The sequence below is a fragment of the Mauremys mutica genome, chromosome 4, assembly GCF_020497125.1.
Source record: "Mauremys mutica isolate MM-2020 ecotype Southern chromosome 4, ASM2049712v1, whole genome shotgun sequence".
Lineage (NCBI taxonomy): Eukaryota > Metazoa > Chordata > Testudines > Geoemydidae > Mauremys > Mauremys mutica.
Window position 1 is genome coordinate 94,659,612 of NC_059075.1, and position 14,723 is coordinate 94,674,334.

Below are 14,723 nucleotides of genomic sequence, written 5' to 3' on the forward strand. Positions count from 1 at the left end.
CTTTTACTAGGGCTTGTTTCATAACCCAAGAGCTGTACCATGGGTCTGTTTCAAAGTCAATTGAAGACAATAGGAGTCTTTGAATTGATTTCAGTGGGTTTTGGATCAAGCATTAAATTTAGAAAACATGTATTCTGTCTTGTGAGAAATGAAGAAGAGGGTCATGGGTGTGATTGGGGTATTCTTTTCTTCTTTTTTTTCCCCCTTCTTTTTAAACCACTTAACATATAAGACTTTTCAAAAATCCATTGAAATCAGTGGAAAAACTTCTGTTGACTTTAGCACTTTGGATAGGCCCTAAATATACATCCCATTCTGACTGAGAGGAAATTCATCCTGAAGTGCTGAGAGTAGCTTAACGTTTGTTTTGATGTGTGAATTCAATACTAGAGATTCCTGAGTCTATCCTCTTTGTCAAAAATAAATAAGTAGGAGAGAAGAGAGTTTTGGCAGTTCCAGTGCAGGTCTTTGTTTTAGACAAGGCTTTAGTTCATAGATAGATAAACATTTTGTAGTTATATTGTCCATCTGTAGGTAAATTATAAAGGGTGAGACAAGGTGCAGAATCTCTGCTCTGACTCACTACTGAAGATTGTCTTATTGTCTAATTAGCCTTGAAAGTGACTATCCAAGATTGACCAAGTAAATGAGTACAAACAAGGCTGTGGTAAACTTAATCTTCCAAGAGCAAGAAGGACTTGATTCCTCAGGGCTAGTCTTGGTTTTCAGCATGTTGTGCTCCTCCCTCGTATCAGTCCCAATGCCTAGCTATGCTTTGACCATTTGATTCCACCTGTCATCTATAGCAATCCTGCATTTGGCATATGATCAGCAATAGTCAATTCAGAGGACTCCATGTAGTTTGTTCAAATAGTCTCCATAACATTATGACAAGAGGTGTTTCCCATGAGGTCTATTGCCAAAGAGTCTTGGATCAGGCAGACTGTCTTCAGTACACTATCGCTTAAGAATATAAATTGAAAATAAAGATCTGAACACAAATGGGTCTGTATTTATGTCCTTTCTCCTCTTGGGGTGAGATTCTGGCCAAACCATTTCATAGGTTTAAGAAGCAGAGGGAGGGTGTATGGCACTCTGTCCTTGCTTGTGTTTTTGAAAGGGCTGGCCAGGATACCATTGGAGAGCATGGTTTCCCCACAAGCACTAGGGGCTTAAAAAATGCAGGGAGAAATGGTGCAAGGGCAGCAACTTTTGTGCGTGATCCACTGTAGCCTGTAATTATTTCATTCTCGCTATCATCTTTCCTGTATACGAGTGGGCCAGATTCCTATCTAAGTTACAGTGGTGTAAATCTGGAATAACTATTCACCTCATGGGGGTTTTGCTGCCCAGAAAGGGTCATGCTGTCAAATTTCAATTACCCAAGATACCAGAATGCAGACAAGTTTCAACACTTCTTTACAATTTGCAGCAAGTACTTGCAGTAGCTGGCTTGGTGCAAGCATTTTAAATGGTGATATATTCTGTGCTTTTTTGGTTGTTAATAAGTTTATAGTAGCAAACTGGCTAATCATGTGGCTGTTTGCATAGGTGAGCATTGCACACCTTTTGCTAGTTTACATTTAATATAGGTACTGCTTTGTTCTTCACACATATATGCAAAGACTATTCAAATAGTCTGAGTATTGGTAAGTTCAGTGCTTTCCATTTGCTTGGCTATAGAATGTGCAAATGGTGAATCAGAGAGCTGTAATTTGCTGTCTGCTACTGTTTTGCACCATTTCATGGAGATTACACATGTACGTTGCTCTCAGCTGTGTTTTGAGTTAAGCGAATATCTTATTTCTACCACAGCTGACACACAGCACTTGAAAAGTGCAGTCCTCATTAGTGGTGGTTCTTGCTGAATTTTGCTAACCAGGTAGGTCTCTGACCATTTTGTTTCAAAACTGCTTTAAGTAAAGATTAAAAGTACAAACTGACTCTTCAGCGGAGTATTTCACACCATGTATTTGTGCAGAATATTTTTTCTTAACTGAGAATCTTCTCTGTGATTTCTCTATTGATGTATATAGCATGACTTTCCTTCTATTCCTATGGGCTACTGAATATCCTGGAACTTACTGTACTTACTTTATTTAGGGCTATATAGACACTCTGCAGAGGCCTTTTTTCTAAATTATCCTATTTCATTTAAAACCTTCTTATAACAACTTTACAAGATATGTACTTTTCCAAGCCAGCTAAATCTGCTGTGTGAATTTGAAAGTGAGCAATAGCACATGCCCAGATTTAGTTCGAATGATTAAAAGGCATGTTTTAATGTAAAAATCAAAAATGCTAATTTATACAATGTACTCTGAGCATTTCAGAAATAAATCTGCACTTAGAAATAAGATGTATGTTTTAGGTTTGCTGTGCATTGATCTGCGTGGTGTACATAATGTAACAGCTTGTGCATGGTTTTTCTTTATAATAATTCTGCTCTGGAATAATATTTTTCTTAGTTTTAAGAGGTAAAAGTCACCTTTTTAAACAAGTTACTTTGTTGACCAGTTAAAAAAATACTAATTAAATTTTATAAAAGAAGACATCTTTGTAGAATATGTTCTATTTTTACACTGGACTTTGACTCTTTAAAGATCCTCCTAAAACCTCTGTAGCCCAAATTACCCTTCTGCATCTCATGTATTATCTTTTTTACTTGAAAACCAACAACACAAATTTGTATTTTCTTTTCTTACAACTGCATATTTATTCAAGCTGGTTTCAAATTGCATTTATACCACTGAAGTACTCTATAATTTCTCTGTAACAAAATGGGTTGTATTCTGCGACTGAACTGTTCACTAGAAGCATCTGCTAGAAGATTAAAGTAATTGCTTCCAGATGGTATCCATTTCAAGAATTTTAAACTGTGCTTTCTATCAAACCAAAAGTTATAGACTTTCTAGATCCAGGACAGAACCTCAGCTGGTGTAAAATAGTCACTTATTACATTGAATAACACCTTATTGCTCAAACAGAACCATTAAAGTCAACATGGGACTACTGAATGGATAAGATATACTGTTCTACACGAGTAACTGTGGCAAAATCTTTCATAAGGAAATACTATACAGTGTAGTCTGAGGAAAGATCTTGTATTGCATCGATGCACAGGTTTTTGATACAGAATTTTTTTTTAAGTGGTGTTCCTGCTGTATCATGGTCCTTAACAATAATAAAGAAACTTCAAACTGATGTCAAACTCAAAAAGTACTTTAAACATTTCAGTTAAACAGTCAGACTAAGGTTTATATATGGGAGCCAAAGTGCAACAGTTGCAGCAGACCTGGTGCTCTAGCCTTTTTAATATGTTGTTGATTACTTCATACCAAGTTCACAATAAGATACAAAGCTACATAAGAACGACCATACAGGTCAGACCAATGGTCCATCTAGCCCAATATCCTATCTTCCAACAGTGACTGGTGCCAGATACTTCAGAGAGAATGAATGAAACAAGGCAATTATCAAGTGATCCATCCCGTTGTCTAGTCTCAGCTTCTGGCAGTCAGAGGTTTAAGGATACCGAGAGCATGGAGTTGCATCCCTGACCATCTTGGCTACTAGCCATTGATGGATCTATCCTCAGTGAGCTTATCTAATTCTTTTTTAAACCCAGTTATATGTTTGGCCTTCACCACACGGCAAGAAGTTCCACAGGTTGACTGTCCACAAAAAGTACTTCCTTATGTTTGTTTTTAAACTGCTGCCTATTAATTTCATTAGGTAACCCCTAGTTCTTGGTTTATGCAAGAGGTAAATAAGACTTCCCTCTTCAGTTTCTCCACGCTATTTATGATTTTGTAGACCTCTTTCTGTATCCCCCCCGTTAGTTGTCTCTTTTCTAAACTGAACAGTCCCAGCGCTTGTCTACACATACAGCATAGCAGCACAGCTGCACCACTGTAGTATTTAGTGAAGAAACTAAAGATCTTTATGGACCCTGCTATTTCCTTCATTCCATTGTTTAAACTGAACTTTGATTTCTAGCCTTTGTTTCTAACCTTTTAATCCATGATTTACTAATTCATGACCGGACCCTCACTCTTATCCTATTACTGCTTAGTTTGCTTAAGAGCCTTTGGCGTGTGTCCTTATCAAAGGCTTTCTGAAAGTCCAACTATCCAATATAAATTGAACCTCCCTTGTCCCCATGCTTGCTGACATCCTCAAAAAATTACAATAGATTGGTGAGGCATGATTTCTCTTTACAAAAGATGTGTTGACTGTTCCCCAACATATCATGTTCATTTATGTGTCTGATCATTCTGTTCTTTACTATAGTTTCAGCCAGTTTACTGGTACTGACGTTATTTATTACTGCCTCTAATTCAGTGGTCCCCAACCTTTTTCATCTGGCGGGCACCAGACAAAGGTGTGTACTGGCCGGCGGACGAGCATCCGCCGAAATTCCACCGAAATTTGGCGGCATTTTGGCGGCAACGCCTCGGGATGATGCCACTTGCCACTGACAAGCAGCGTCATCCAGAGGCATCGCCGCCGAATTTCGGCGGCATTTCGGCGGATGCTCGTCTGCTGGCCAGTACGCGGGAGCGGGCACCGCGTTGGGGACGCCTGCTCTAATTACTGCCTTTAAAAAAAAATCTCCATTATATCAGATGTCCTCAGGTCTTCTGATACAGAGCCTGATTTAAGTGATAGATTACATACTACAATTAATAGTTTTGCAGTTTCATACTTGAGTTCCTTCAGAACTCTTGGGGAATACCATCCGATCTTGCTGACTTATTACAGTTTAATTTATCTGTTTGTCCAAAAACTCCTTCATTGACACTTCAGTCTAAGCCAGTCCTTAGATTTGTCACGTAAAAAGAATGGCTCAGGGGTAGGAATCTCCCTCATATCCTGTGCAGTGAAGACTGATGCAAAGAGTTCATTTAGCTTCTCTGCAATGGGTTTATCTTCCTTCAGTGCTCGGTTAGCACCTCAGTTGTCCAGTGGCCCCACTGAATGTTTGGCAGGCTTCCTGCTTCTGGTGTACTTAAATGGTAACAGCAATTTTTTTTGTATGTCTTTTGCTAGGTGCTCTTCAGATCTTTTTTTGACCTGCCTAATTATGCTTTTACACTTGACTTCATAGAGTTTATACTCCTTTCTATTTTTCACAATAGAATTTGACTTCTAGTTTTTAAAGGATGACTTTTTGCCTCTAACCACGTCTTTTCCTCTGCTGTTTAGCCATGGTGGCATGTTTTTGGTCCTCTTGTTTTGATTTGCAGTATACATTTTGTTTGAGCATCTACTACGTTGTTTTTAAATGGTTTCCATGCAGCTTGCAGGCATTTCACTTTTGTGACTGTTCCTTTTAATTTCCATTTAACAAGCTTCCTCATTTTTGTGCAGTTCCCCTTTTTGAAGTTAAAATTCTAATTTAAAGTTACAGTAGTAAAACCTGTGCCAGTTTGGGGTGATAAATACTTCTGGACAGTGATCCTTTACAAGATGCTGTAGTTGTGGTGCTTTATCCTTGCTTTCCAGGAAGGCTGAAAAGTGTAAGGATAACTTTTATATTTTATATATTATAAAGATTTTGGCTCACAGTTTTGAAAACAGAATTTGTGGTGTAAAAAGCAGTTACTACTGAAATGATATATTGAGTAATTCTTGGACAAAGTTTCTGAACAACATTACATCAATAAAATATTAAACTATAAATACTGAAACAAACAAAAGAGGAAATAATCAGATGTAACTCGGTGAAATAATTCAGTAGCAGACAGATGCAACACTTTGAGGGATGCATAGGCAGAGGCATAAAACACGACGTTCCTGTTCTGTTTATTTTCCTGTCTGTGCCCAAATACCTTTTACAATGTCAGCAAGAATGGGCACAACTGTGGGAACAGTGGGTGGTTTGGATACTTGCTGCTGCAGCACAGATGACAGTCAATTACTATTTTTAATCCAGACAATATTCTCCAACAGATTAAAAGAATGTTGAGGTGGATTAAATTTGGGTTTTAAATAAATAGTGACTGTGTAACTTTAAAATTTTTGCTTGCTTTGCTTTTTCAAAATCCTTCCTTGCTTCTAAACCATATTATACAGACATAATAATTTTGAACCAGATTCTGATCTCAATAACATTAGTGTAGATCCAGAGTAGCTATGCTGACTTCAGTGAAGTTCCTCTGAATTTATCCCATGCAAGTGAGATCAGAGTCTAGCATCCTTTCTTTAGTACCCCATTTCAGATTTGGGATAAAATTTTCAAAATATGCCTATGTGGTTTAGGAGCTGACCTTCTATTTTTAAAGGTTACTTAGGCCATTGACTTTAAAGCAGATTTAGGCTCCTAAAAGAATACATCACTCTGGAGAATGAGACAGAGGTGTACCTAAGTACATTAGGTGCTTTTGAAAATTCTATCCTTTGTCATCTTATTTTCTTGGCTTTGACTGCCATAGGAATTGAAAGGTGTGAGGAGATAAATCTTAAGAAATGGATGTTTTCCAAACATGACACGAAACTGGTATGATAATCACTTTTGCTATTTCTATCCAAAGCATGCCATGCTCTGCCATAGATTTCTAATACTTCAAAAAAAATAAACTCAGCTCGCTTGCTTAAGCAAAAGCCTTGGCCAAATGTTTCTAGTTTAGTATGTGGCTCAGTTTAGACATTGTCTTCTGTGCTGGATTCCAGTTAGATCACATCACTTTCCATTCAACATTGTTCACTTTGCAGCATGCATACATTTCCAAAATTAACAGTTGCTACACTGTGCAAAGAAAACTTTCAGGGTACATTTCATGTGATAGGAAAGAAGTTGCCTGTCTCTGTTAACACAGCAGCTGAAGTGGATTTCTTAAGCCTTTTGTGGGATTCCATGTTGCGGAACATATATTTTGCTGAATAATGCGTATAAAAAGCTTTTTCAATCTAAATTATTGCATTGTAATATTAAAATCAATCTCTGTCTGGGTAAGTGTTCTGGAATTCAAGCGCTCAGCCACAGGACTGCAGAAAACTATGAAAAGATTTTATCTGATGCACTGTTTTTTCTACTGTGTCATCTGAAGATTTGTGTAGGATTATGTCCTTGTGCTTATTCAGCCTCCACATACTCCTCCAGCTTGATGTCTTGGCCATGAAACAGCTCAGACACAAACATTCTCCTGAAAAAAATATTCTCTAGTAGCTTACATGGAAGAACATTTAGGAAAAATAGCTGCAAAATTCATTGACATCCTTGGAAGGATACACACAGTGGAGGGGGTAGAAAAGGCTGCTTTCCTCTTACGTTTGCAGTCAAGTTGCTTGATTTTTCTGCAACAGCAAAACAATCTCTTTTCAGCTATTTTCTTCTGCATAGAGCATTCTGGTGAACTTGAAAATGTTTTCACTCTAATATTTTAATAAATCTGTCACAATTCCAGTAATAACATATATAATAGTTATTTTTTCCAACAGTAATAAATGCCTATTTCAAACTTGTCTGCAATGCCACATGTTTTTTAAATTATAGACAGCGAGTGCATAAGAACAGCCATACTGAGTCAGACCAGTTGTTCATCTAGCTCAGTATCCTGTCTTCTTACAGTGGCCAATGCCAGGTGCTTCATGCAATGAAATGAACAGTCCAGGGCAATTATCAAGAGATCCATCCCCTGTCATCCAGTCCCATCTCCTGGCAGTTGGAAATTTAGGGACACCATGGGGTCGCATTCCTGACCATCTTGGCTAACTGCCATTGATGGACCTATTCTCTGTGGACTTATCTAATTCTTTTGGCCTTCATCACATGCCATGGCAACAAGTTCCTCAGCTTGACTGTGCATTGTGGGAGGAAATGCATCCTTATGTTTGTTTTAAACTTGCTGCCTATTAATTTCATCAGGTGACTCTTAGTTCTTGTGTTATGTGAAGGGGTTAATAACGTTTTCCAATTCACTTTCTCCATACCATTCATGATTTTGTAGACCTTCCTCTCTTTTTTGTGGACTCCCCCCCCATTTATCTTGGTCATCTCTTTTCTAAACTGAGCAGTCCTAGTCTTTTTAATCTCACCTCATATAGAAGACATTCCATACCCCTAATCATTTTTGTTACCCTTCTCTGCACCTTTTCCAATTGTAATATATCTTTTTTGAGATCGGGCGATCAGAACGGTATGCAGTATCCAAGTGTGGGCACACCACAGATTTATATAGGGGCATTATTTTCTGTCTTATTATCTATCCCTTTCCTAATGGTTCCTAACATTCTGTTACCTTTTTTGACTGGCGCTGCACATTGAGTGGATATTTTCAGAGAACTTTCCACGATGACTCCCAGTGGTAACAGCTAATTTAGAACCCATCATTTTGTATGTATAGTTAGGATTATGTTTTTCAATGTGCATTACTTGCACTTATCAACATTGAATTTCATTTGCCATTTGCTTGCCCAGTGTCTCAGTTTTATGAGATCCCTGTGTAACTCTTTGTGGTCCACTTTGGACTTAACTGTCTTGAGTAATTTGGTATCATCTGCAAACTTTGCCACCTCAGTGTTCACCCCGTTTTCCAGATCATTTATAAATATGTTGTACAGGACTGGACCTAGTACAGCTCCTCTGGGACCCTGCTATTTACCTCTCTCCAACTGTGAAAAATGACCATTTATTCCTACCCTTTGAATCCCATCTTTTAACAAGTTACTGATCCATGAGAGGACCTTCTCTCTTATCCTATGACTTCTTACTTTAAGAACCTTTGATGAGAGAACTTATCAAAGGTTTATTTAAGGACGTTATATCAACTAGATCACCGTTGTCCTCATGCTTTTTGACAGTCTCAAAGAATTTTAATAGTTTCATGCATGATTTCCCTTTACAAAAGCCGTGTTGAGACTTGCCCAACGTACAGTATTTATTTATGTCTGATAGTTCTGTGATTTACTATAGTTCAACCTATTTGTCTGGTACTGAAGTTAGCTTACCGGCCTGCAATTACCAGGATCGCCTCTGGAGTCTTTTTTAGCTACTCTCTAATCATCTAGTATAGAGGCTGATATAAGTGATAGGTTGTTAATTCTGCAATTTCATATTTGAATTTCTTCAGAACTCTTGGGTCCTGATGACTTATTACTGTTTAATTCCTGTTTAATTTTTTAAAAATCCTTAAAAGTAAAATTTATTACGTTTTACAGTAAGTTACAATTTTTTTAAATTATACTTTTGAGTGAATGGTGGCTCTTAAATAAGATATAGAGTCATATTGAATTTGTATTGAAAGTGTAAATTCCTTGGGCAGGGACTTTTTTGTCCGCATAAATGTTAGTAATACATTAGTTCACTGCTAGTGTTTTATACAAATAATAATAATTAGGGGGGAAAATCTGCTATTCTTTCAGGAGCTGCTAAGTCGAACGTCACTAGAGACTCAGAAACTAGATCTAATGGCAGAAGTTTCAGACCTGAAGATTAAGTTGGTTGGCATGGAAAAGGAACAGAGTGAATATGAAGAGAAGCAGAACAAAGCTGAGGTGAGTCTCACTTAGTTCCCTGTTTATTTTCTGATGTCAGTCTCATGCATTATACTGTAGTTCTGAGAAGCCCTTGAGCTGAAATGCATGTGCAACAGCCGTCTCCCGCTTACAATGCACTGTCTGTACCTTTGGTAATGTGCCCTAGATGCTACTGTATTTGTGTCTGTGTGTTTTCCTTTTTATACTTACTAATGTCAAAGGTTACTGTGCCACTTTAGTCAGACCCAGAGTCCATTCCAGAAAATGCATTAAAGTTGTTCATCACGTAACCCTTCCTCTTCCACGGAGCTGTGGGAGGGGGATGTAGGAATCCTTCCAAAGCCAACAATGCAGTTCTGCAGCTGCTGCTGCAGTTTCAGGTCTACCACAGCTGATGTGCCCCCCATTTGTGCGGAGGGAATGGCCGGTGGCTCAGCGCAATCGTGGCCTGGTCCCATACAGCAGATCTGTACTGGTTCCGAAGCAGCCATGAACACCAGACCTGGGGGGTCTTGCAGTTACACTGCAAATGTCAAATGAAGAGAAATCTTGGTGAAAAGAAATGATGTCTATATTTGGACAAATACTAGACCCTACTGCAGGTGTGGGAGGCAGTGGACACAGCAGAACCTTTGTTTCTAGCACATGGGGTGAGGAGGTGAATAGGATACTGAGAGCCCTGCAGGAAATCCACTCTCCAGGCACATCACAGAGCACAGCTCCACAGAACTTCCCTGCACCTCAGCCAGGGGCGGGAGCAGTGCCCCTAACAGAATGGAGCTCTGCAGTAGCCTGCCGGGGGAGGATTACAAGGACTATATTCTGGGACTAAGGTTTGCACTTTCCTGCAGCAGAAAAATGTTTTGTTCTAAGTTACTTAGGAGAAATTTGAAATTCAGGTTGTGTAAAATACCTTTCCTCTGTAATGCTTCCAACAAACTGCTGGACACGAGCTGACCGTACATAGGTTAGCTATGGGAGCTGTAGTTTACTGCTCACTTCTAGGTTTGGAATTTGGGTTTTTTGAGCTTCACAAGGTTTCTGAAACTTTGATAGCGTTAGGGAGGATAAATTCTGGTGGTGGTTGACAGCCAAGTAAGTAACAGGAGCCCCTTTATCATCTGTGGCCTCCCCATGATTTTTCACTCAGAACTATCAGTGTTTTAAGTGTAGAATCCCATGTAACCCTAAGGTCTAACCAGGTCTGTGTAATCTACTTTACAAGGAAATTGCCAAATCTCTCACCAAGGGGTAGGTGCTCCGAAGAATCCAAACACCCCATCAGAATGGGTTAATCCCATCTCTTTTGGATTGTGTCAGGAGTTTTCAACATGGGGGTCATGACTACATTGCTCTATCCTAAGTGATAGGGAAGGTTCTAGTTTGGTGGGAACGGCTGAGAAACGTTGGGTTAAAGTATATGCCAAACTGTCAACTGCTCTAGGGTTGGTAGACCTGACCCCCACCATAAGCCCAATGTGAGGGTCAGTTTGATCTTGGCTGCTAAGAGACCACCACCCAAAGTATATCCAAAGTAAGAAAAACTGAGACTGTGACCTGTGCTTATATTTGAAGAGCCAGGCTGTGGCCCAACTGGTTGCTTCAGAGAGCCAAACCTGTGCAAACCAACACTGACTGAGCAAAATAACCATAATGTACATAGCACCCACTAGTAACTGCATCTGTTAAATGAAATTGAAGCTGCAATAAACATTTGGAACAAGCTAGGTGCATGGGAGTGTGGGTGAAGATGCAGGAGGCAGAGCGGAAAGAGACTGCCTTCATCAGCCACTGCCTTTTCTGGGCAGCACCATACCATCTGCCAGCCAATCACTGTGCTCTAGACTGGGGCTGGGATTGACCCAGGTGGGTATGACATTGATTGATGGGACGCTGTGTTGACACTACCCAGAGGGGATAGTGCTGAGGCCCCACCCCAACACCAATGCTGTTTTACTCCAGAGGCATTCTCTAGCTAAGCCATTTTAAATTGCCTGCAAATTATATTGCATATTAAAACTTGCCTCTTGCAATTGGATTTTTTAAATTTATTTTTAAATGAGTATCAAAAACACAGGATAATTCAACTAAAACATATATCTAATTTTTAATTCTGTGCTTTTATATTTTAAACCAGCTGTTTCCCATCAGCTAGATAGAATTTATTAAATTCTATCTCTAGTATTAGGGGAAGATAAGGCAAATTAAGATATACTTCTGGGAGTGATTCTGAGTTTTATCTCTCAAATCCATTTCACTTTGTCCTGCACAACATGCAGCTGTGGTTTGGTTTTGATTTTAGTTAGTAACAAAGAGTCTGTTGAGTCTCTCTAAGCTCCCCTCAAAGGTATTAATTTTACACTGAATGCCACTTGTCACTGGCTCTTCAAAAGCACGTGCTAAATTGAAAGTGCTATTTATATCCGTGTAACAGGAGGGCCAAGAGGATAGATGTTTGTAAACGGACAGGCTCCACTCCTGAGCTCTGCAACGTTAATGTCCACTTCGCAGAATAACTCCCTTGTGTGTCAGTGCAGCACTGTAAAGGTTTATGAGCTGGTTTCTCGAGTCCCACCTGAAGAGTTCTCTGTAGCTTTTTCCTTTCTTTAGAAGCTCTGGACCCCTTGGAAATTATTTTAAAAATATAATGAGGTTATGTAAAGAGCTGCAGTATCAAGTGACCTGCTGCATTGGAGACACCTGCGTTGTGTACAGAGGCATAACCACGTCTTCTATTAGGTGGTGGCAGGAACAATTGTCATGCTCCCCTCCCCCCGCCCTACCCCTCTCTCTCTCCACACGTGGCATTGTACGCTCTGGCTGTATGAATGGACCATTTGTATGGTGTGGGCTAGACAGTGTAGCTTACACACTGATGTGCATGGAAGGCAATGCACTGCCACACTCCTTGAGGTCCCTGGTGCACAGGGGGTGTACACGTGCTGCACTGGCCCTTCTGGACCATTGGACAATGCAATCTTTTTGTCTTGGGTAGACAGCGTGCAGGAGAGGGACACAGCCCTGTCACTATCATGAGTGTCTTGTTTGGAGGGATTGTGCCCTGGTCCCTCCTGGCAGTGGGAGTGGGGAATTGGCTCCTGGCACTCTGCTTCCACATTTCTGCCCCCAGCACATCTCCATAAACTTGCCCTGTACATTTTCTTCAGATTTGTATGTTTCATAGTTCCATTTGCTGGTGCAATAAAGCAACAAAGTAATTTCCTGAAGTTATAATACAGGCAAAACTACTTCAATGGGAGTATGTGTATGCAAAGACAAAGAGCTTTGTGCCATATCCTGGAGCTCTTACTCAGATGAGGGCAGGTGGCAGAATTGGACCCATAGTTTTTAGCCATGGGAAAAACAAATCTTGGAATCTTCTTGTTTTTTCAGTAATTGTTTTCTGTACAGAGTTTACTGGGATAAGAAGAAAGACTCAAACAGTAGCAACTAATCTCTGCTTTGCCATCATTTAGTGGTGAGTAGGAAGAGTTACGTCCCATGTACAATGATTCTTCATCTGTTGTGGCTAGGGTTATTTAGAGAGGCACTTTTTGTTTGTATCTGGAAATTAAAACCAAATGAAACACATTTATCTCAGGTATGTCTATATCTCTGAGGAGCCTATCACTTGCAGTCCTGGAGCTGCTAACAGGTGATGTTGACATTCAGCTTTTTGCATCACTTCGCCTCAATCCAGATTTCATTTGCATAATCTTCTGAGCCTAGTCCGAGAGCTGTGGGGGAGAGATTGGCAAAAAGGAGAGGGTGCATTCACTGTTTCTGAACGTTCTTGTGCTTATATTCAGAGAAAGCCCAGAGCCACAAAGTCTCCCAAAGTCTAGGGGAGTTTAGATCCGCTCTTTGGCCCAAATCAAACTCCAGCTATAGCTATAACAGTCTTTAATGCTGAGAGAGAAAAGGCCTGGTATAGGAAAACATACTGAAAGAGATTCCCAGAAGAGGAGAAGCAAAAAGAGAAAGATAAAAACAATGTACTCTCAGCCTTTTTCCTGTAAAAGGAGAACACGCGTCCGCAAAGGCAGAGACTGAAGCTGGAGCATTTTCCTTCTATGGACCCATCTTATTGTCTGTGGGGAGGACAGGGAGTTTTACCATCTCCAACTTATCAGGAGTGGCTCAAGGCAAGTCCAGAGTGCACAGACACACAGGGCCCCACATTCAAGGAACCAGTCACTGGAGCACGGTGGAAAAGAGTTGGAAAGCAGAGGAGACCTTCCCCCAGCTGCCAAACTCCTGCATTGCCATGACTGGAATCTACAACTAGAGTAGCTGCCAGTCCCTTACCTGTGCCAATCCATACCTACAGAAGTCTGCTTGGGCCCCACACAGCTGATGTCACCAAGGATTCTGCAAAAACTAGCTTGGCTCTGCCTCATAAAGGTTAATAGTGCTGCCTGTTCCCTGCCAACGACAAATGCAGAATAAAAAATGGGATTTTCAAAGGAGACTAAGGTGTTAGGCAAGCACCCAACTCCCATTGATATTCAGTGGAAGATGGGTATCTAGCTCCCTTAGTCTCCTTTTAAAATCTCAGCCTGTAGCAGTAGTAGTACTCAATAGGAATTTACCAGCACAGTGTTAATTTAAAAAAAAAAAACTGCTGCCTTGTTGTGGCAATGACTCTGAGAATGGAACAAAATCCAGACATGGAAAATCAAGGTCTCTGGATAGTATCCTGATTTTACACAAAGCCTGTGCTTTCCAGGAGTTTCCCTGGCAATACTATGATAGGATGATGGGCTTGGCTACAGAAACACTTCCCTCCCCACTGCCCTGCTGTGTTATTGCAAAATTACTAATGGATGTGGTCACTCAGTCTTCTCAGCATATGAGGGATACAGTTCCACCTGCATTAGCTGGTGCTCCAGCAGCCTGGCTTTGTTACCTACAGTCCTGGCACAGTGTAGCAAAATCTGTAAAGGAACTAATACCCAGACTTTGCAGGCCACACAACTTTTCCTAAATGTTAAAGGGGCTGTTCATAATTTTATCTACAGTATAAAACCACTGCTAAGTGGAGGAAGGGATCTGAAAACAGCACATATTTAGGCTCTGGTTCAGCAAACCACTTCAGTATGTGCTTAAAAGTTAGCCTATGCGTTGCTGAATCAGGGCCTTAGCATGAAATACCTGTCTGCCATATAACTTCTCTAGCTTGCTGATGTGCATACCTTTTGGAAATTCAAAGGGAGGGTATATTTAAAGCCTTTGATCCTGCT

At 40.2% G+C, this 14,723-nt stretch overlaps 1 protein-coding gene across 12 annotated transcripts in view; it reads left to right on the forward strand.

Annotated features, from left to right (window-relative positions):
• The window catches only part of PPFIBP2 (PPFIA binding protein 2), a 202,817-nt gene that overhangs the window by 132,414 nt on the left and 55,680 nt on the right, over positions 1–14,723 (forward strand). For all 12 annotated transcript variants that reach the window (XM_045016715.1, XM_045016719.1, XM_045016721.1 and 9 more), the window contains one exon: positions 9,367–9,498. In XM_045016715.1, the coding sequence (XP_044872650.1) occupies positions 9,367–9,498 (132 nt within the window). The remainder of the gene's footprint in view (positions 1–9,366; positions 9,499–14,723) is intronic.